This window comes from Pelophylax lessonae (assembly GCF_965119305.1).
Source record: "Pelophylax lessonae genome assembly, chromosome: 4".
NCBI lineage: Eukaryota > Metazoa > Chordata > Amphibia > Anura > Ranidae > Pelophylax > Pelophylax lessonae.
In genome coordinates this window covers 637,654,098-637,675,827 of record NC_138771.1, presented here as the reverse complement: position 1 = coordinate 637,675,827, position 21,730 = coordinate 637,654,098, and the positions used below count along the sequence as shown (strand labels likewise).

Here is a 21,730-nt window from a genome sequence, read left to right as displayed (position 1 = left end):
AATTGAAGGTCCCCCCGGACCTTCAGAGCGCATGCGCCGCTCGCGCGAGCGGCTGCATGCACTGTAAATATCTCCTAAACCGTGCCGGTTTAGGAGATATTATTTGTACCTACAGGTAAGCCTTATTATAGGCTTACCTGTAGGTAAAAGTGTCAAAAAGCGGGATACAACCGCTTTAATCTCCTCTTCTCAAGAGAGAATAAATTAAGTTCCTCTAATCTTTTCTCATCACTGAGGTCCTCCATGCCTCTTATCAGTTTGGTTGCTCTTCTCTGCACTTTCTCCAGTTCCCCGATATCCTTTTTGAGAACTGGTGCCCAAAACTGAACTGCATATTCCAGATGAGGTCCTACTAATTATCTGTACAGGAGCAAAATTATATCTCTCTCTGGAGTCCATGCCTCTGTTAACCACTTGCCGACCGCCTCAAGTACATATACTGCGGCGGTCAGCCCCAGCCAGGCAAAGTGACGTACCGGTACGTCACTAGCCTGTCACTCGCTTGTGAGCCAATAGCGGGCCAGCGCGCGCCCGCTGAGGTGCGCGCCCGCCCCGGCTCGTTCCCTAACAAGTCAGTGCGTGTGCCCGGCGGACCCGATGTCCACCGGTCACTCGCGATCGTTCGCCGGGAAGGGTGAAAGGCAGGCGGCTAATGTAAACAAGCCGCCTGTCATTCTCCCCTGTGTAAAAATGGAGATCAGACGGTTCTACTATGTAGGACCGTTGATCTCTGTTTTTACACTAGTAGCCATGTCCAATCACAGTTAGAAACACGCCCCTAGGACACACTTAACCCCTCCCTCTCCAATACAGTTAACCCCTTCCCTGCCAGTGTTATTTTTACAGTAACGGTGCATATGTATAGCACTGATTACTGCAGTAATGTCACTGGTAACCCCAAAAGTGTAAAAAATGTCAGTCAAGGGTCCAATCTGTCCGCCGCAATGTCGCAGTCCCGCAAAAGAAATCGCAGATCGACGCCACTCTTTAAAAAAAAATAAACACCGAAAATGACAAAAATCTTTCCCTTTGTTAGTAAACGCGATAACTTTTGCGCAAACCAATCACAATACGCTTTTTGCGATCTTTTTTTTTACCAAACATATGTAGCATAAAACAAATTGGCCGAAAATGTTAAAAAATTTAGATTTTTACATTTTTTTTGGGGGAATTTCATATAAAAAATTTGAAAAATATTGTTATTTTTGCAAAATTGATGCTCTTTTCTTGTTTATAGCGCATGATCAAAAAATCGCACAGGTGATCAAATACCACCAAAAGAAAGCTTTGTTTGTGGGTAAAAAAGGACGTCAAATTCGTTTAGGTACAACGTCGCACGACTGCGCAATTGTCCGTTAAAGTCACGCAGTGAAAAATCGCAAAAAAAACCCTGGTCAGGAAGGGGGTAAAATCTTCCGGGGCTTAAGTGGTTAATACAAGAAAGGACTTTGCTTCCTTTGGAAACAGCAGCTTGGCATTGCATGCTATTATTAAGCTTATGATCTACCAGAACACCCAGATCCTTCTCTGCTATGGATTCCCCCAGTTCTACTCCCCCTAGTGTCTATGATACATGCATATTCTTAGCCCCCAATTGCATAACTTTACATTTATCAACATTAAACCTCATTTGCAACATAGTTGCCCAAATAAACAGTACATTGAGGTTGGCTCATAAATTGGAGACCTCCTGTAAGAACATTATTCCACTGCAAAGCTTGGTGTCATCTGCAAAGACTAAAATGGTACTTTTAATCCCAGTTTCTATATCATTTAATAAAGATATAAAAAAATAAGAGTCCCAACACAAGCTTTGACAAAAAAAAAAAAGACAAAAAAAAAACTGGAAGCTAATTGGTTTCATTGCAGAGCTGCGCCACCTTTTTGCACACAAGTTTTAGTAAATCAACCTCACTATAAAGTAGTTGCTGCACCCTCTCCACCTCCTCTGATAGTGTTATGATCAGTCCCAATCTGTCACTGTTGCTGTTTCAGGACACCTTGGTATGCGTGTATTAATGGAGAAAAGCATATTTAAAGATGGTAAATTAAAAAAAGGAATTTGTATACTGAACACCATTTAATATTGACTATGTACATTTAGCAGAATGCAGAATTGTTGCCATTAGTGGTCCTCTAAAGCTTGGTTGACAAGCAGTGATGACCTGACCAAATTTCTAGGCCCTTTCGCAACACCATCTAAAAGACAAAAGTTTGGCTTTTAGATACACTTCAAGCCTTCGTTTATGATCTCATTGACCTTTGCCAGGGTTTACTGTTACCTTTTACAGCATTAATGCCTAATCACACGGGGTTGTAACCCTGTGTAAAGGAAGAAGTGCTAACAATAAAAATTAGGCTGGGCACAGAAGTGGTGGAAACATTCCGCCTGCTGACTTTTATTGGGGTTTAAAACAACTTTTAATAGAACTGAACCACAAATAAAGAACAGTTAACCATAGACCCAACTTTTAAGGATTAAGTCAATTTATACTATAATGCTCATCCTTAACCACTTGCCTACTGTGCACTTAAACCCCCTTCCCATCCAGGCCAATTTTCAGCTTTCAGCGCTCTCACACTTTGAATGACAATTGCGCGGTCATGCTACACTGTACCCATATGAAATTTTTATCATTTTTTTCACACAAACAGAGCTTTCTTTTGGTGGTATTTAATCATCTCTGGGTTTTTTATTTTTTACAAAAAAAAAGAAAAAAGACAGAAAATTTTGAAAAAAAAAAAAAAGTTTTTCTTATTTTCTGCGAGTAAATTTTGAAAATAAATAAATTTTTCTCCTTCACTGATGTGCGCTGATGAGGCGGCACTGATGGGCACTGATGAGGTGGCACTTATGGGCACTGATGAGGTGGCACTTATGGGCACTGATGAGGTGGCACTTATGGGCACTGATGAGGAGGTACTAATATGCCGCACTGATGAGCACTGATAGACGGCACTGATAGACGGCACTGATAGGCGGCACTGATAGGCGGCACTGATGGGCACTGAGAGGTGGCACTGCTGGGCACAGAGGTGGCACTGAGAGGTGGCACTGCTGGGCACTGAGAGGCAGCACTGACGGGCAGCACTGATGGGCACTGATAGGCGGCACTGATGGGCACTGATGGGCAGCACTGATGAGAACTGATGGGCAGCACCATCAGTGCCCACACTCAGTGCCCATAGTGCTGCTAGTCAGTGCTCATCAGTGCCTAGATGAGCAGGCACTGATGGGCACTGACTGGCAGCACTATGGGCACTGATGGGGGGCACTGATGGCGGGCACTGAGTGTATGCTTTTTTACCTCTAGTAATCAGGGCACTGGTGATCGGTGCCCTGATTACATTCTTCTGTGTCACCGGCGCTGGGCAGCTCTCCCTCCTTCCTCACACTGCAGTCTCCGTGTGAGGAAGGAGCGCTGGCGATGAGAGATGATCTCATATGTTTACATATGAGATCATCTCTCATTGGACGGTCCGATCACGTGGTGAATGGCCGCTCTGATTGGCCATTCACCACGATCTGTGATCGGCTGTGTCCAAGGGACACGGCCGACACAGATTTTCCCCGATGCGCGCTCGCGGGAGCGCGCGGGGAGACTGTTTCTGGGAGGCCGTTTAAAAACGGCCTCCCGAAAATGTGAGTCCGCGCTGCAGCCGTACATAGGCTGTAACGCGGATGGGAGGTGGTTAAAGACTCGAGCCTAAACGTTAACATACCAGTCGGAGATAAACATAGAAATGAGACACAGTTGGGTTGATTTACTAAAACTAGAGCATGCAAAATCTGGTGCAGTTCTGCATTGAAACCAATCAGCTTCCAGGTTTTATTGTCAAAGCTTAACTGAACAAGCTGAAGCCAGAAGCTGATTGGCTACTAATCACAGCTGTACCAGATTCTGAGTGTTCCACTTTTAGTAAATCCTGCAAATGTGGTTGACATTCCCCCTAAAAAAAAAAAAAAAAAGAGATAGTTGGAAAAAAAGGAATGGGAGGTCAGGAGGCTTGGCTTGACCGAAGATCTAACTGCTGACAGGATCAATTGGTGGGCATCTTTTTTATGTAATTTTTTAAACATTATTGGATACTCCTTTCCTGCCAAAAGTACCACCACCAATCACTGTTGATAGAAACTGTAATTTCTCCGCAGCAACAGCAAACCTGTAGCGCCCCCTTGCTGCAGGTTCTTTAGTCAGTTCCCTCATAAAGGCCCACAGTCTAAACTTTTGTTATGGCGGGTCCAAGACCCTAATCCCATAGCTCCCAACTTGTCCCCGATTTGGAGCAAAGTCCCTCTGTCATTCTTTCCTCGTCATTTGTCCCCCATTTTTGTCTGATCTATATAGTTTATATAAAATGCACAATTTATCTTTAAAAAAAAGTGTTTCCCAGTGCTAAACCTTTCATCCAATTTCTAAATTGCTGCGTTCTTAAATTTGAAAAGCCAATATAAGGAAATAGTAGTGGTAAAAAAAAAAAACACTTGTGAATTTAACTGATATAATATTTTTGTATAATTCTCCTTTTAAGGGGGTATATAAGGGAGCGTGTCCTATGCCTACATACTTTTGCCAAAAGGTATCCCTCATTGCAACCTCAAAAAGTTGGGAGGTAATCATAATCCCCATCCCTTAATTTCACTACTTCTTCAGGTTCCACACTAATTGTTACTGTAGAACCATCTCTGGAATAATTTGTTTGCATGCTTTTGAGGTGCCCCTCTATTCCCAGTGGTTTCAGGCCTAGTTTTCAGGGGGTCCCAATAAAAACATCCAGGGTCCACAGTCTAAAATTCTCAGTGATGGCAGGTCCAAGACCCTAATCCCATCTCTCCAGTTCACTACTTCAGGTTCGACTCTGTTTGGCTCTACAACCATGTCTAGAATTATTTGTTTGCATGCTATTGAGGGACATCTCTATTACCAGTGGTTCCAGGCCTAGTCTGGGAGGGGGGGGGGGGGGGGTCTCACCAAATATCCAAGGCCCACAAACTAAATTCTCAGTGATTGTGGTTCCAAGACTCTAATCCCCATCCCTTCAGTTCACTCAGGTTCTACAATCATAATCATTTTGGCTCAACAACCATGTCTGGAATAATTTGTTTGCATGCTTTTGAGGGACATCTCTATTCCCAGTGGTTCCAGGCCTAGTCTGTGGGGGGTCTCACCAAATATCCAAGGCCCACAACCTAAATTCTCAGTGACGGTGGGTCCAAGACTCTAATCCCCATCCCTTCACTTCACTACTTCTTTAGGTTCTGGTGGGCTAGGTTGCCGGGCACATGCACCCAGGGGAACCTTTGCTACCACTGCCAAGCATATAAACCCTTTTCCACTCATTCTCAACCGGAGCCTGGTGTAATGTCTATACTCAGTGCCATCTTAAGAGCCTTGTAGGCCCCCGAGCAATGCAGTGCACTGGGGCCCCGCCTACACAATCACCCACGAGAATAAAAATGCAAATTATCGATAAGGCGATATTTATTGGTACCTCCAACAAAATCAGTGTTTAAACATTAACACAACGAGAGAGAGAGAGAGAAGCACACAGAGGATGTACATGGCAGATATAGGATGACACACAGAGGATGTACATGGCAGGTATAGGATGGCATACAGAGGATGCACATGACAGGTATAGGATGGCATACAGAGGATGCACATGACAGGTATAGGATGACATACAGAGGACGCACATGACAGGTATAGGATGGCATACAGAGAATGTACATAACAGATATAGGATGGTACAGTGAGATGACTTACAGGACAGGTACAGGAGGGCACATGGCACAAAATGTACATGGGAGATATAGGATGGCACACAAGAGGATGTACATGACAGGTATATGGTGGCACACAGAGGATGGCACACATAGGATGTACAGGACAGATATAGGATGGCACAAATAGGATGTACATGGCATGTAAAGGATGGCACAGACAGAGGATGTACATGGCAGGTAAAGGATGGCACAGACAGAGGATATACATGGCAGGTAAAGGATGGCACAGAGGATGTATATGGCAGGTAAAGGATGGCACAGACAGAGGATGTACATGGCAGGTAAAGGATGGCACAGACAGAGGATGTACATGGCAGGTAAAGGATGGCACAGACAGAGGATATACATGGCAGGTAAAGGATGGCACAGACAGAGGATGTACATGGCAGGTATAGGATTGCACAGACAGAGGATGTACATGGCACACAGAGGGTGGCACACAGAGGATGTACATGGAACACAGAGGATGGCACACAGAGGATATACAGGGCACACAGAGGGTAGCACACAGAGGATGTACATGGCACACAGCGGATGGCACACAGAGGATGGCACATGGCATAAAGAGGATTTACATGACACACAGAGGATGTACATGGCACACAGGATGGCATGCAGAGGATGTACATGGCACACAGAGGGTGGCACATAGAGGATGGCACACAGAGGATGGCACACAGGGGGTGGCACACAGAGGATGTACATGGCACACCGAGGATGGCACACACACCGAGGATGGCACACACACCGAGGATGGCACACAGAGGATGTATATGGCAGGAAAAGGATGGCACAGACAGACGATGGAGAGAGAGAGAAAAAAGAAATCAAGCAGCCTGCAGCAGTCTGATTACCTTCCACCACAACTGCCCCACCGCACATGAAGGGAGGAGGTGGGTGGAGCCATTCTTCTAGGCGTGGAGGACGAGCCGATGAGGAGGATCCTCCTCAGCTGTGCATGATGGGTCCTCCTCAGAACATCACTGGTTGCTAGATGCCAGTTGGCTGGCCTTCCTAGCAACCAGTGCAGAGGAGACTCGGAGCCACCAGCGGACAATGGGGGCGTGCCCATTGGAAAAGACGGCCCTGTCTATACTCCCCAGGTATTAGCTGTACCTGGGAAGTGTGGACATTACACCAGGTTCAGGTCAGGTTCAGGTTAGGAATGAGAGGGAAAGGGTTCACATTAACTACTTCTTCTTAAATAGAATAAATTCATTTAGTTTAGACGCAAATCACACCGCAAAGTATTGGTACTCGGTATAGGCGAGTACTTGACAGAATGTATCGCTGATTAAAAAACGGTATCAGTGCAACCATACTATGTGGTATCGTTGGAAGCAGGAGCATTTATTTAAAAAACTTTTTTTTTTTTTTTTTTTATTACTATTTTGGGCCACTTTTCCTTTGATAATAAAAATAAATCAGGAGATATCTATTACCATTTCCTACCAAAATAATGTCCTGAAAAAAACAAGGTATAATCCACCTGGATGCACAAAGTAGTTGTGATGATATGTAAGGTTTTACTAACATGTCAAAGTTGCAAAATTTGTGCTCAGACATTTAATATTTGTTTTACCCTTAGACATTACGAGGGGTTATTATTTGTCATACTCCCAGAGGTGAGAGGTGACCATAACCTAGTGATCCTTCAATAGATATTTTATTATAAACTCCAATATATCTATTACAGAGATGGAACTTCATTCATAAGTTGTCTATGAATATGAAAGTGTAGCAACATTTTTATATATAATTTTTTTTTTTTTTTTGAGTGGGAGGATTTACCGCTGTACTTAGTCACAGGAAATTCCCCTGAAGACACGTACAATGAATGACACATCTAAGCCACATACTGCAGTTTTCTTCTGCTGGATGAAATGTGATGTACCGGCTGACCCCAGCAGCATTGACCATTTAGGAAATGTTAAATATATACAGTGCCTTGTGAAAGTTTTCGGCCCCCTTGAACTTTGCGACCCTTTGCCACATTTCAGGCTTCAAACATAAAGATATAAAACTGTAATTTTTTGTGAAGAATCAACAACAAGTGGGACACAATCATGAAGTGGAACGAAATTTATTGGATATTTCAAACTTTGTTAACAAATAAAAAACTGAAAAATTGGGTGTGCAAAATGATTCAGCCCCTTTACTTTCAGTGCAGCAAACTCTCTCCAGAAGTTCAGTGAGGATCTCTGAAAGATCCAATGTTGACCTAAATGACTAATAATGATAAATAGAATCCACCTGTGTGTAATCAAGTCTCCGTATAAATGCACCTGCACTGTGATAGTCTCAGAGGTCCGTTTAAAGCGCAGAGAGCATCATGAAGAACAAGGAACACACCAGGCAGGTCCGAGATACTGTTGTGGAGAAGTTTAAAGCTGGATTTGGATACAAAAAGATTTCCCAAGCTTTAAACATCCCAAGGAGCACTGTGCAAGCGATAATATTGAAATGGAAGGAGTATCAGACCACTGCAAATCTACGAAGAACTGGCCGTCCCTCTAAACTTTCAGCTCATACAAGGAGAAGACTGATCAGAGATGCAGCCAAGAGGCCCATGATCACTCTGGATGAACTGCAGAGATCTACAGCTGAGGTGGGAGACTCTGTCCATAGGACAACAATCAGTCGTATTCTGCACAAATCTGGCCTTTATGGAAGAGTGGCAAGAAGAAAGCCATTTCTTAAAGATATCCATAAAAAGTGTCGTTTAAAGTTTGCCACAAGCCACCTGGGAGACACCAAACATGTGGAAGAAGGTGCTCTGGTCAGATGAAACCAAAATTTAACTTTTTGGCAACAATGCAAAACGTTATGTTTGGCGTAAAAGCAACACAGCTCATCACCCTGAACACACCATCCCCACTGTCAAACATGGTGGTGGCAGCATCATGGTTTGGGCCTGCTTTTCTTCAGCAGGGACAGGGAAGATGGTTAAATTGATGGGAAGATGGATGGAGCCAAATACAGAAATACAGGACCATTCTGGAAGAAAACCTGATGGAGTCTGCAAAAGACCTGAGACTGGGACGGAGATTTGTCTTCCAACAAGACAATGATCCAAAACATAAAGCAAAATCTACAATGGAATGGTTCACAAATAAACATATCCAGGTGTTAGAATGGCCAAGTCAAAGTCCAGACCTGAATCCAATCGAGAATCTGTGGAAAGAACTGAAAACCGCTGTTCACAAACGCTCTCCATCCAACCTCACTGAGCTCGAGCTGTTTTGCAAGGAGGAATGGGAAAAAATTCCAGTCTCTCGATGTGCAAAACTGATAGAGACATACCCCAAGAGACTTATAGCTGTAATCGCAGCAAAAGGTGGCGCTACAAAGTATTAACTTAAGGGGGCTGAATAATTTTGCATGCCCAATATTTCAGTTTTTTATTTGTTAAAAAAGTTTGAAATATCCAATAAATTTCGTTCCACTTCATGATTGTGTCCCACTTTTTGTTGATTCTTCACAAAAAATTACAGTTTTATATCTTTATGTTTGAAGCCTGAAATGTGGCAAAAGGTCGCAAAGTTCAAAGTGTCCGAATACTTTCGCAAAGCACTGTACTTAGATTAGGAATATGGGTTAGAAGCATGCTATTCATTGTCTTTGAATAAATGAGCCTTCTGTACTCAGAGCTTCTATGTCCAACAGAAGTATCTCTCCCTATGTATTGAGAATGTATTAGGATGCCATCAGGGGTTCAAATTCATTCTGGGGTCACCTGGTCAGTGCAGACATACAGCGAGGGGAAAAAAGCATTTGCGGATTTTGTACAATTGCCCACTGACAAAGAATTGATCAGGCTATAATTTTAATGGTAGGTTTATTTTAACAGTGAGAGACAGAATAACAACGAACACATTCAGAAAAAATGATTGATTTTTGATTTTAATGAGTGAAATACGTATTTGACCCCTTCGCAAAACATGACTTTTGCAACCAACAGTACTTGGTGGAGAAACCCTTGTTGGCAATCACCGAGGTCAGACGATTCTAGTAGATGGCCACCAGCTTTGCACAATTCTCAGGAGGGATTTTTGTCCTACTCTTTGCAGATCCTCTCCAAATCATTAAGGTTTTGAGGCTGACATTTGCGAACCTTCAGCTCCCTCAAATACCACTAAAAGAAAAGCTCTATTTGTAAGAAAATAAGGACATCAATTTTATTTGGGTACGGTGTCGTATGGCCGTACAATTGTCAGTTGGGACACAGTGCCGTATCCCAAAAAATGGCCTGGTCATTAACCACTTGCTGACTGTCTAACGCCGATCTACGTCGGCAGTCAGCCCCTCACAGGCAAAGTGACGTAGGGCTACGTCACTAGCTTGTGAGGGTCTAGGGAGCGAGCGCGCGCCCCCGGAGGCGCGCTCCCGCGTGGTAACGGACCCCCCCCGCGCGTGTGACCAGCGGACCCGATGTCCGCCGGTCACTCGGCGATCGGCGGGGGAGAGGGAGAATGTCAGGCAGCTTGTGTAAACAAGCCACCTGTCATTCTCCTCGGTGTAAAAACACTGATCACACGGATCTACTATGTAGATCCGTTGATCAGTGTCCTTACAGTTCAAGCCACAGCCAATCACAGTAGAAAGCACGCCCCTAGGGACACACACAGCCCCTCCCTCCCAAATAAAGTTAACCCCTTCACTACCAGTGTATTTTTGCAGTAACAGTGCATATGTATAGCACTGATTACTGTAGAAATGTCACTGGTAACCCCAAAAGTGTCAAAAATGTCTGTCAAGGGTCCGATCTGTCTGCTGCAATGTCGCAGTACCGCAAAATAAATCGCAGATCGCCGCCATTACGCGTTAAAAAAAAAACAACAAAAATGACCAAAATTTTTTTCCTTTGTTAGTAAACGCGATAACTTTTGCGCAAACCAATCAAAATACGCTTTTTGCGATTTTTTTTTTTTTACCAAACATAGGTAGCATAAAACAAATTGGCCGAAAATGTTAAAAAATTTTGATTTTTACATTTTTTTTGGGGGGAATTTCATATAAAAAAATGTGAAAAATATTGCTATTTTTGCAAAATTGACGCTCTTTTTTTGTTTATAGCGCGTGAACAAAAAATCGCACAGGTGATCAAATACCACCAAAAGAAAGCTCCGTTTGTGGGAAAAAAAGGACGCCAAATTCGTTTAGGTACAGCGTCGCACGACCGCGCAATTGTCCGTTAAAGTCACGCAGTGTCGAATCGCAAAATACCCCCTGGTCGGAATGGGGGTAAAATCTTCCGGGGCTTAAGTGGTTAAGGGGGTAAAACCTTCCGGGCCACAAGTGGTTAAAAACTTTTGTAATAAATTTAGAGCATCATTGTGTAATATACATTCAAAATAATAATATTTATTTTCTTGCTTATTGACTAGTAACCCACGATGTCGGGGTAAATGGGGACTTAGAATTTATACCATAGCCCTAAGATTGTATACTAGATCTCATATCTGACAAAGATCCGATAATGCCAAAAAATGTTGGTTACTGAGTAGCTAGTTGAAGAATTTGGGTTAAAAGTTAATTCCCTGCTCTGCTGCTCTTCCCTGGCAACGTCTATCCTCAGCCTCTAGTAATGTGCTGACTATGACAGCTCTTCTATGGCTTGTCCATTATGTAGACATACTTTGTTAGGAACAATCACACTATGATCCTACTTGTCAGTGCCAAGTGTCAGGGTGGCTGGGGGCCTCACCAATAGTTTTCTATCGGGCCCCATGACTAAGGTGACCAGATTTTTAAAATTAAATCCAGGGACTTATTTGTTTTTTTTTTGGCAAATGGTAAACTATTTTATAAGCACATTTCCTCAAATGATATATGCAGTGTATGTGGTATGTGTTTATGGAATGATTGTAATACATATATGATATTTTTCACATTTCATCCATGAGCTAAAAAAAAAATACTACTTCGAATTTTTGGGGATATGTCTACCAAATGTTAAGAAGATAAGATAGAGAAAAAAACTTTATGAAGTATTAGAGGGGTGCGGAGGGTATGGCGGTGTATGTACAGGAGAGGGGTGTGGAGTGTATGCTGGCTGTTAGTATGTGCAGGGAGAGGAGCGCGGAGTGTATAGTGGTGGGTAGTATGTGCAGGAGAGTGGTGTGGCCTGTATGGAGATGGGTATTATGTGCAGGGAGAGGGGTGCGAAGTGTATGGCGGTGGGTGATACGTGTAGGAGAGGGGTGCGTAGTGTATGGTGGTGGGTGGTACGTGTAGGAGAGGGGTGAGTAGTGTATGGCAGTGGGTGGTACCTGTAGGAGAGGGGGTGCGTAGTGTATGGCGGTGGGTGGTACGTGTAGGAGAAGGGGGTGCGTAGTGTATGGGGGTGGGTGGTACGTGTAGGAGAGGGGTGCGTAGTGTATGGCGGTGGGTGGTACGTGTAGGAGAGGGGTGCGTAGTGTATGGCGGTGGGTGGTACATGTAGAAGAGGAGTGCGTAGTGTATGGTGGTGGGTGGTACGTGGTGTAGGAGAGGAGTGCAGAGTGTATGGCGGTGGCTGGTATGTGTAGGAGAGGGGTGCGTAGTGTATGGCGGTGGGTGGTATGTGTAGGAGAGGGGTGCGTAGTGTATGGCGGTGGGTGGTACGTGTAGGAGAGGGGTGTATAGTGTATGGAGGTGGGTGGTACGTATAGGAGAGGGGTTCGTAGTGTATGGCGGTGGGTGGTATGTGTAGAAGAGGAGTGCGTAGTGTATGGTGGTGGGTGGTACGTGGTGTAGGAGAGGAGTGCGTAGTGTATGGTGGTGGGTGGTATGTGGTGTAGGAGAGGAGTGCAGAGTGTATGGCGGTGGCTGGTATGTGTAGGAGAGGGGTGCGTAGTGTATGGCGGTGGCTGGTATGTGTAGGAGAGGGGTGCGTAGTGTAGTATGGCGGTGGGTGGTACGTGTAGGAGAGGGGTGTATAGTGTATGGAGGTGGGTGGTACGTATAGGAGAGGGGTTCGTAGTGTATGGCGGTGGGTGGTATGTGTAGAAGAGGAGTGCGTAGTGTATGGTGGTGGGTGGTACGTGGTGTAGGAGAGGAGTGCGTAGTGTATGGTGGTGGGTGGTACGTGTAGGAGAGGGTTGCATAGTGTATGGAGGTGGGTGGTACATGTAGGAGAGGGGTGCGTAGTACATGGCAGTGGGTGATATGTGTAGAAGAGGAGTGCGTAGTGTATGGTGGTGGGTGGTACGTGGTGTAGGAGAGGAGTGCGTAGTGTATGGCGGTGGGCTGGGGAGTGCCGGAGAGGCAGTGGGAGGAGACTTCAGGTTGGCTCTGCAGTCACATAGCAGCGCTGTATTCATATGGCGATGTCGTACATTTACTTAGCAGCATTGGCGCGGCTGCAAAGGGAAACAGTCAGGGCCAGACTGGAGATAGAAACCAGCCCTGGAAATAATTTCATACCAGCCCCAAAGCAATATTATACCAGCCCAACAGCATAATGTCATTATTTTCTTGTTCATAAAAGGTAAAACCATGCATTTTAAAGCACATTTGTAGAGTGTATTCTACTCCCCAGTGCCCATCGGCGCAGCCTCCCCAGTGCCCGTCAGCGCAGCCTCACCGGTGCCCGTCAGCGCAGCCTCACCGGTGCCCGTCTGTGCAGCCCCATCAATGTAGCTTGATCAGTGCCCCATCAATGTAGCCCCACCAGTGCCAGATCAATGCAGCGTGATCGGTGCATTATCAATGCGGCCTCAATGGTGCCCCATCAATGCAGCCTCACCAGTGCCAGAAAAATGCAGCGTGATCAGTGCCCCATCAATGCCGCCTCACCGGTGCCCCATCAGTGCAGCCTCACCAGTGCTAGATCAATGCAGCGCGATCAGTGCCCCATCATTGCAGAATCACCAGTGCCCCATCATTGCAGAATCACCAGTTCCCTCATCAATGCAGCCTCACCAGTTCCCTCATCAATGCAGCCTCACCAGTTCCCTCATCAATGCAGCCTCACCAGTTCCCTCATCAATGCAGCCTCACCAGTGCCAGATCAATACAGGGTGATCTGTGCATGGGGATTGGAATGCCGCGGATCACACAAAGTGGGGATCTTGCGCTTACCCAGTACGGCCGCTGTTATACGAAGTCCCGCTTCCTAAGATAGATGTCACCAGTGTGCTGTCTATCATAAGAGCCAGTCCAGGAGGCGGGACTTCATATGACAGCGGCTGCTGTGTAAGCGCAAGATCCCCGCTCTGTGTTATCTGGCGGTGCTCGACCCCCCCCCCTCCCCTCCGAGGCAGCCTAATAGGCCCAGGGGGACCCTGGGAGCCCCCCCTGCCCCAGCTCGCGGTGCACCTGCCCAGGACAAAACCGGGGACAGATTCGGGCCTGGGACAGTGTCCTTAGTCTGGGGACGTCTGGTCACCCTACCCATGAATAGTAGTCCAGCCACTGCTAGGAGCCCCTATGATGTATCATGTTTAGTTATGTCTCCAGTCCTCCCATGCAGTATGTAGTGCATTTATATGTGAGTGGAGCAGTTGAGCCGTTGCCGTTGCATTTTTCCACCTCTTGAAGGTTGTCCTTCCTGCTTCTGATGTAAGGAATATCTATGCCGTTGTAATGTAACTGGAATGTTTTCCTTTGTCTAGGTGGCTGGTGGTGAAAGATTCTTTTCTTCTCTACTTGAAACCAGATTCTGGGGAGATCTCCTTTGTGCTGCTCTTCGACCCTGAATTCCGAACGCACATTGGCAAAAAACACACCGAGACTAAATATGGTGTCATAGTGGAGAATTACTCCAGGTAAGAGGGGACTGTCCTACAACCATAAAATATATCATCTTTATTGTGCTGGCTCAAAATTGGCAAAACTATTCTATAAAAGGATTTAATGATTCTTACTCTGAATGGTCTAAGGTTATCAGTGGTGTACCCCAAGGTTCAGTGTTGAGACCCTTACTTTTTAATATCTTTATAAAAGATATCGGGTCTGGGATTAAAAGTACCATTTCAGTCTTTGCAGATGACACCAAGCTTTGCAGTGGAATAACTTCTTTACAGGATGTCTCCAATTTACACGCTGACCTCAGTGCACTGTTTCATTGGGCAACTATGTGGCAAATGAGGTTTAATGTTGATAAATGTAAAGTTATGCACTTGGGGGCTAAGAATATGCATGTATCATACATACTAGGGGGAGTAGAACTGGGGGAATCCATAGTGGAGAAGGATCTGGGTGTTCTGGTAGATCATAAGCTTAACCACTTTACAACCGGAGGATTTTGCTGTCTTCCGTCCAGGCCACTTTTTGCGATTCGGCGCTGTGCGACTTCAACTGACAATTGCGCGGTCGTGCGACGCCGTACCCAAACGAAATTTACGTCCTTTTTCTCCCACAAACAGAGCTTTCTTTTGGTGGTATTTGATCACCTGTGCGATTTTTACTTTTTGCGCTATAAACAAAAAAAGAGCGTTTATTTTGAAAAAATAACAATATTTTTCACATTTTTTTATATGAAATTCCCCCCAAAAAAGATGTAAAAACCAATTTTTTTAAAAGTTTTTGGCCAATTTGTTTTATGCTACATATGTTTGGTAAAAAAAATCGCAATAAGCGTATTTTGATTGGTTTGCGCAAAAGTTATTGCGTTTACTAACAAAGGGAAAGATTTCTGTCATTTTTGGTGTTTTTTTTTTAACGCGTAATGGCGGCGATCTGCGATTTTTTTTGCGGGACTGCGACATTGCGGCGGACAGACCGGACCCCTGACTGACATTTTTGACACTTTTGGGGGTACCAGTGACATTACTGCAGTAATCAGTGCTATATATATGCACTGTTACTGTAAAAATGACACTGGCAGGGAAGGGGTTAATTTTATTGGAGAGGGAGGGGTTAATGTATGCCTGGTGCTTACTGACGTGTAGGGGGGGAGGTGACTATGTGATTCATGGACAGATCGGATGTCCAGCTATGCTGAACAGTCCGATCTGTCACTCCCTGTCACTATGGAGATCCGCCCGCTGTGTTTACACACAGCGGGCGGATCTCCAGACTCGATCCCCGACGATCGGGTAAGAGCAGCGGCGATCGCCGCTGCTCCTCCCCTGGCCCGACTCCCGCTGTGAATGAAAACAGCGGGAGCGAGCCTCCGGCGGCGCGCAAGCGCCGCCCAGAAGGGGAGGAGTCCAGTCACGTTAATACTACGTGACTGGACGGGAACGAGCCACTCTGCCGCAGTACTATTACCGTGAGCGGTAGTAGAGTGGTTAATAATAGCATGCAATGCCAAGCTGCAGTTAACAAAGCAAGCAAAGTCCTTTCTTGTATTAACAGAGGCATGGACTATGTTAATACATTATGGATATAATTTTGCCCCTGTGCAAATCATTAGTAAGACCTCATCTGGAATATGCAGTTCAGTTTTTTGTACCAGTTCTTAAAAAGGATATCGGGGAACTGGAGAAAGTGCAGAGAAGAGCAACCAAACTGATAAGAGGCATGGAGGAACTCGGCTATGAGGAAAGATTAGAGGAGATGAATTTATTCTCTCTTGAGAAGAGGAGATTAAGGGGGGGGATATGATCAACATGTATAAATACATAAGGGGTCCATATAGTGAACTTGGTGTTGAGTTTTTCACTTTAAGGTCAACACAGAGGACAAGGGGGCACTCTTTACCCCTAGAGGAAAACAGATTTTGTCACCAAATACGGAAAGGTTTCTTCACCGTAAGAGCTGTGAAAATGTAGAATAGACTCCCTCCAGAGGTGGTTCTGGCTAGCTCAGTAGATTGCTTTAAAAAAGGCCTGGATTCTTTCCTAGGTGTACATAATATAAATGGGTACTAAAATTTTTTTTTAGGGTAAAGTTGATCCAGGGAATATCAGATTGCCTCTCGGGGGATCAGGAAGGAATTTTTTTCCCCTGCTGTAGCAAATTGGATCATGCTTTGCTGGGGTTTATTTTCGCCTTCCTCTGGACCAACAGCGGGTATAGGATTGTGTATATGGGATTGTATGGTTGGGTTTTCAATACTGTTTTTTTTTTTATGGTTGAACCGGATGGACTTGTGTCTTTTTTCAACCTGACTAACTATGTAACTATGTAATATCCTGAAATACTCTGCTCTGCTGGGTGACTCTGCTCCTTCCTCTATCTAACTCTCATCTCCTGTAATCTCTGTGCTACTGGGCGACTCTGCTCCTTTCCCTATCTAACTCTCCTCTCCTGAAATACTCTGCTCTGCTGGAGGACTCTGCTCCTTCCTTCCTTCTCCTAAGGCCCTGTTCACAGTTGAGCCTATTGGAATCGCAGGCAGTATTGTGGTGCTATTATTTCTTAATTGCACCCCAATTGGCCACGATTGTTGCGTGAAAAAACATGCGAAAAGTGTGGCAACAAACACAACGCCAAATGCGCCAATCTCCGTTCCAAAATTTGGCACATTTTTTGGAGCAAAGGGAGGCCCATTCAAAATGGTGCTGCTCGAAAAACACTCTAGAAAAGCATGACAAACGCACCGTGGAACCGCTGCTCAGGTGTGCACGGGGGCCCAGCTCTCCTCTCCTGGAATACTTTGCTCTGCTGGAGGATTCTGTTCCTTCCATGCTTTTTGTTAAGTCCCCTGTGCTGCAGGGTTCACATTGACAGTAAATGATATATCGTGCTATGCTAGGATCGGAAGAAACCACAACTATTTGTATAGTTTTCTTACCTTGGAGAAAAAAAAATTGGTTGGTGAATCTGAATAAGATTATTTATTAACCACTTACCGCATACTGACGTACCGTACGTCGGCAGACTTTGCGGGGTTATACCGGGATGATGCCTCTAAGTAGAGGCACCATCCCGGTACCGTGGTTTAGAGCCGACGGTTGGCTTTCCGTCGGTAACGACCGATGTGGCTCGGGAGCCGCTCGATTGTTACCTGGGTGAGCGGGAGGGGACGCCCCCCCCCCTCCCGCCACCTTCCGTGGCTTTGCTCGGGCCCCGAGCACCCAGCCAGCACGTCCGCTGGCTGGATGGATTCCCGATGAATGCTGGAAACGGCATCGATCGGGTCTCCGATGACGTAACCTGGAGGCGGCGTCCATCACGTCACTTCCGGGTTACTGTGCTGCAAAAGGCGGCAAATGTAAAAATCGGCTGTATGCAAAAACGCCGTTTTCGGCGTTTTGCATACATGGAAGTGTAGTGGAGGGGTCTAGGGTCTTTTAGACCCTCGATCCCTCCATAAAGAGTACCTGTCACTACATATTGGTGTCACAAGGGATGTTTACATTGCTTGTGACAGCAATAAAAGTGATCAGATTTTTATTTTTTTTTAAAAACCTGTAATAAAGTAAAGAAAAAATAAATAGAAAAAAAAAATGTAGCCGCCCCCGTCACCGTTAGCTCGCGCACAAAAAAAAACGTTTACGCAAGTCGAGCCGTGAATGAAATCGCTGTTCAAACCACACATGTGAGGTATCGCCGTGATCGCCAGAGCGTGGGCAATAATTAAAAAAAAAAGAGCTACACTTCTAACTCTAAACTGGTAACCGTTAAATAAATTTAAAGTGTCGCCGATTGAGATCTCTATTGACCGTAATTTGTCGCCATCCCACGGGGGGGGGGGGGGGGGGGGTCGCGCAAATTTAAACCGTAACATGTTGGGTATCTATTTACTCGGCGTGACATCATCTTTCACAATATACAAAAAAAATGGGCTAACTTTACTGTTTAGTATTTTTTAAATGCAGTGAAATGTGATTTTTCATTTTTTTTTTTTTAAAAAATGGCTTTTTAAAGACCGCTGCGCAAATACCGCGTGACAAAAAATTTTGCAATGACCGACATTTTATTCTCCAGAGTCTTTGCTAAAAAAATATATATAATGTTTGGGGGTTCTAAGTAGTTTTCTAGGGAAAAATACTGGTAAACAAAAAGTGTCCGAAATAGGGCTGGGGCTTAAGTGGTTAATAATAATATTTCATTTATTATTATCATCATTATGGTTAATAAAAAAAAAAAAAATATATATATATATATATATATATATATATATATATATATATTAATAATAATAAAAAAAATACTCTCTGAAAATTTGGTTTTTTTTTTTAGAGGTAACAACAAAAAAAGCAACATAAACAGTAAAAAGTAACTCAAAAAAAAAAAAATGGCACTTTAAAATTGCTCAAAACATTATCATTATATAAAGACTTCCTGGCAGCACATTTGGCAGGAAGATTTCATTCCTTTCTTTCCGTTCTCTCTATGACTGCCAAGTGTGGTGGGCTGGCTGAGCTTTGCTGCCACGAGTCCGCTCTGCTGTTTATCTTGGGAAACAGTCCAGCCCCTTCCTATCTTAGAAACACAACCTTGTATATTCCATGTAGCTTTTCCTTTTCTTTTTCTTTAATTTGATTATAATGAATATAAAGTGAATTAGTTAGGATGGGAATATAGAGGGTGTCATTGCTGTGCATATTCCAGGACTATTAGCCTTCGTTCAAACCGCTGCAATTTGTCATGCAATTTGACAGTTCCAAATCGCATGACAAGTCGCACCCCACTGTTGGCAATGGAATCGACCAAATTGCCGCGACTCAGAAAAAGGTTCCTGCGCTACTTTTGTCGGATTTCGTTGCGACTTGCATAGACATAGTCTCGAGCGGCAATGAAATTAAAGGTGCAAATAGCACTGATCTGCGGCTTTGAAATCAGGCTGAAGTAGCGCAAATTCAAAGCCTCACCTGTGTCAACCAGAGCTTATCCTTATCCTGGTCAAGGTTAGAATAAGAGCATTGGAACCCCGCCCCTTTGCACTCAGTCAGCAATGGGGGTTTCTGTATTTCTTTTCATGACAGGTCTTCTACTTTATGATCAACTCTTAATGGGCCAGTCCACCAAACATTGGTATTCTAGCTACAGGTGAAGGTCAACTTCAGGTTTCTCAAATTTCTTATATACTTCCAACAGAGAGCTCTTCTGACCATAACCCCTGAATCCTGTTTTGGGTGTCCCAGATACTTATTTTGTATTCTCCATAATATAAAATAACAATTACAGCTAGACTGCTGGGAACTGCTCATATTGGGCACAGTAGGTAGTACAGTGCCTTGCGAAAGTATTCGGCCCCCTTGAAATTTTCGACCTTTTGCCACATTTCAGGCTTCAAACATAAAGATATAAAACTGTAATTTTTTGTGAAGAATCAACAACAAGTGGGACACAATCATGAAGTGGAACGAAATGTATTGGATATTTCAAACTTTGTTAACAAATAAAAAACTGAAAAATTGGGCATGCAAAATTATTCATCCCCTTTACTTTCAGTGCAGCAAACTCTCTCCAGAAGTTCAGTGAGGATCTCTGAATGATCCAATGTTGACCTAAATGACTAATGATGATAAATAGAATCCACCTGTGTGTAATCAAGTCTCCGTATAAATGCACCTGCACTGTGATAGTCTCAGAGGTCCGTTTAAAGCGCAGAGAGCATCACGAAGAACAAGGAACACACCAGGCAGGTCCGAGATACTGTTGTGGAGAAGTTTAAAGCCGGATTTGGATACAAAAAGATTTCCCAAGCTTTAAACATCCCAAGGAGCACTGTGCAAGCAATAATATTGAAATGGAAGTATAAGACCACTGCAAATCTTCGAAGACCTGGCCGTCCCTCTAAACTTTCAGCTCATACAAGGAGAAGACTGATCAGAGATGCAGCCAAGAGGCCCATGATCACTCTGGATGAACTGCAGAGATCTACAGCTGAGGTGGGAGACTCTGTCCATAGGACAACAATCAGTCGTATACTGCACAAATCTGGCCTTTATGGAAGAGTGGCAAGAAGAAAGCCATTTCTTAAAGATATCCATAAAAAGTGTCGTTTAAAGTTTGCCACAAGCCACCTGGGAGACACACCAAACATGTGGAAGAAGGTGCTCTGGTCAGATGAAACCAAAATCAAACTTTTTGGCAACAATGCAAAACGTTATGTTTGGCGTAAAAGCAACACAGCTCATCACCCTGAACACACCATCCCCACTGTCAAACATGGTGGTGGCAGCATCATGGTTTGGGCCTGCTTTTCTTCAGCAGGGACAGGGAAGATGGTTAAAATTGATGGGAAGATGGATGGAGCCAAATACAGGACCATTCTGGAAGAAAACCTGATGGAGTCTGCAAAAGACCTGAGACTGGGTTGGAGATTTGTCTTCCAACAAGACAATGATCCAAAACATAAAGCAAAATCTACAATGGAATGGTTCACAAATAAACATATCTGGGTGTTAGAATGGCCAAGTCAAAGTCCAGACCTGAATCCAATCGAGAATCTGTGGAAAGAACTGAAAACTGCTGTTCACAAAAAACGCTCTCCATCCAACCTCACTGAGCTTGAGCTGTTTTGCAAGGAGGAATGGGCAAAAACTTCAGTCTCTCAATGTGCAAAACTGATAGAGACATACCCCAAGCGACTTACAGCTGTAATCACAGCAAAAGGTGGCGCTACAAAGTATTAACTTAAGGGGTGCTGAATAATTTTGCACGCCCAATTTTTCGTTTTTTATTTGTTAAAAAACTTTGAAATATCCAATAAATTTTGTTCCACTTCATGATTGTGTCCCACTTGTTGTTTGTTCACAAAAAGTTACAGTTTTATATCTTTATGTTTGAAGCCTGAAATGTGGCAAAAGATCGAAAAGTTCAAGGGGGGCGAATACTTTTGCAAGGCACTGTATGTGTGTAGACCTGGGAACTCAGCACAGAGATGGTGGGAACTTCTCACAATGGGCACAGTAGGTGTGTAGACCTGGGAGCTCAGCACAGGGATGGTGGGATCTTCTCACAATGGGCACAGTAGGTGTACAAACTTGGGAACTCAGCACAGGGATGGTAGGAACCCCCTCATAATGGGCATAGCGGATGCACAGACCCGGGAACTCAGTGCAGGGAGAACCCCTCAAAATAGGCACAGCGGGTGTGCAGACTGGAGAACTCAATACA

The 21,730-nt window shown here is 44.4% G+C and overlaps 1 protein-coding gene and 1 long non-coding RNA gene across 3 annotated transcripts in view; one reads left to right on the top strand and one right to left on the bottom strand.

Annotated features, from left to right (window-relative positions):
• LOC309552384 overlaps nucleotides 1–21,730 on the bottom strand; it is an 879,384-nt gene that overhangs the window by 58,832 nt on the left and 798,822 nt on the right. The gene's annotated exons all lie outside the window — the stretch shown is intronic.
• Nucleotides 1–21,730, top strand: part of PLD2 (phospholipase D2) — a 148,867-nt gene that overhangs the window by 77,930 nt on the left and 49,207 nt on the right. For both annotated transcript variants that reach the window (XM_082253318.1, XM_082253317.1), the window contains exon 9: nucleotides 14,386–14,538. In XM_082253318.1, coding sequence (XP_082109444.1) covers nucleotides 14,386–14,538 — 153 coding nt within the window. The remainder of the gene's footprint in view (nucleotides 1–14,385; nucleotides 14,539–21,730) is intronic.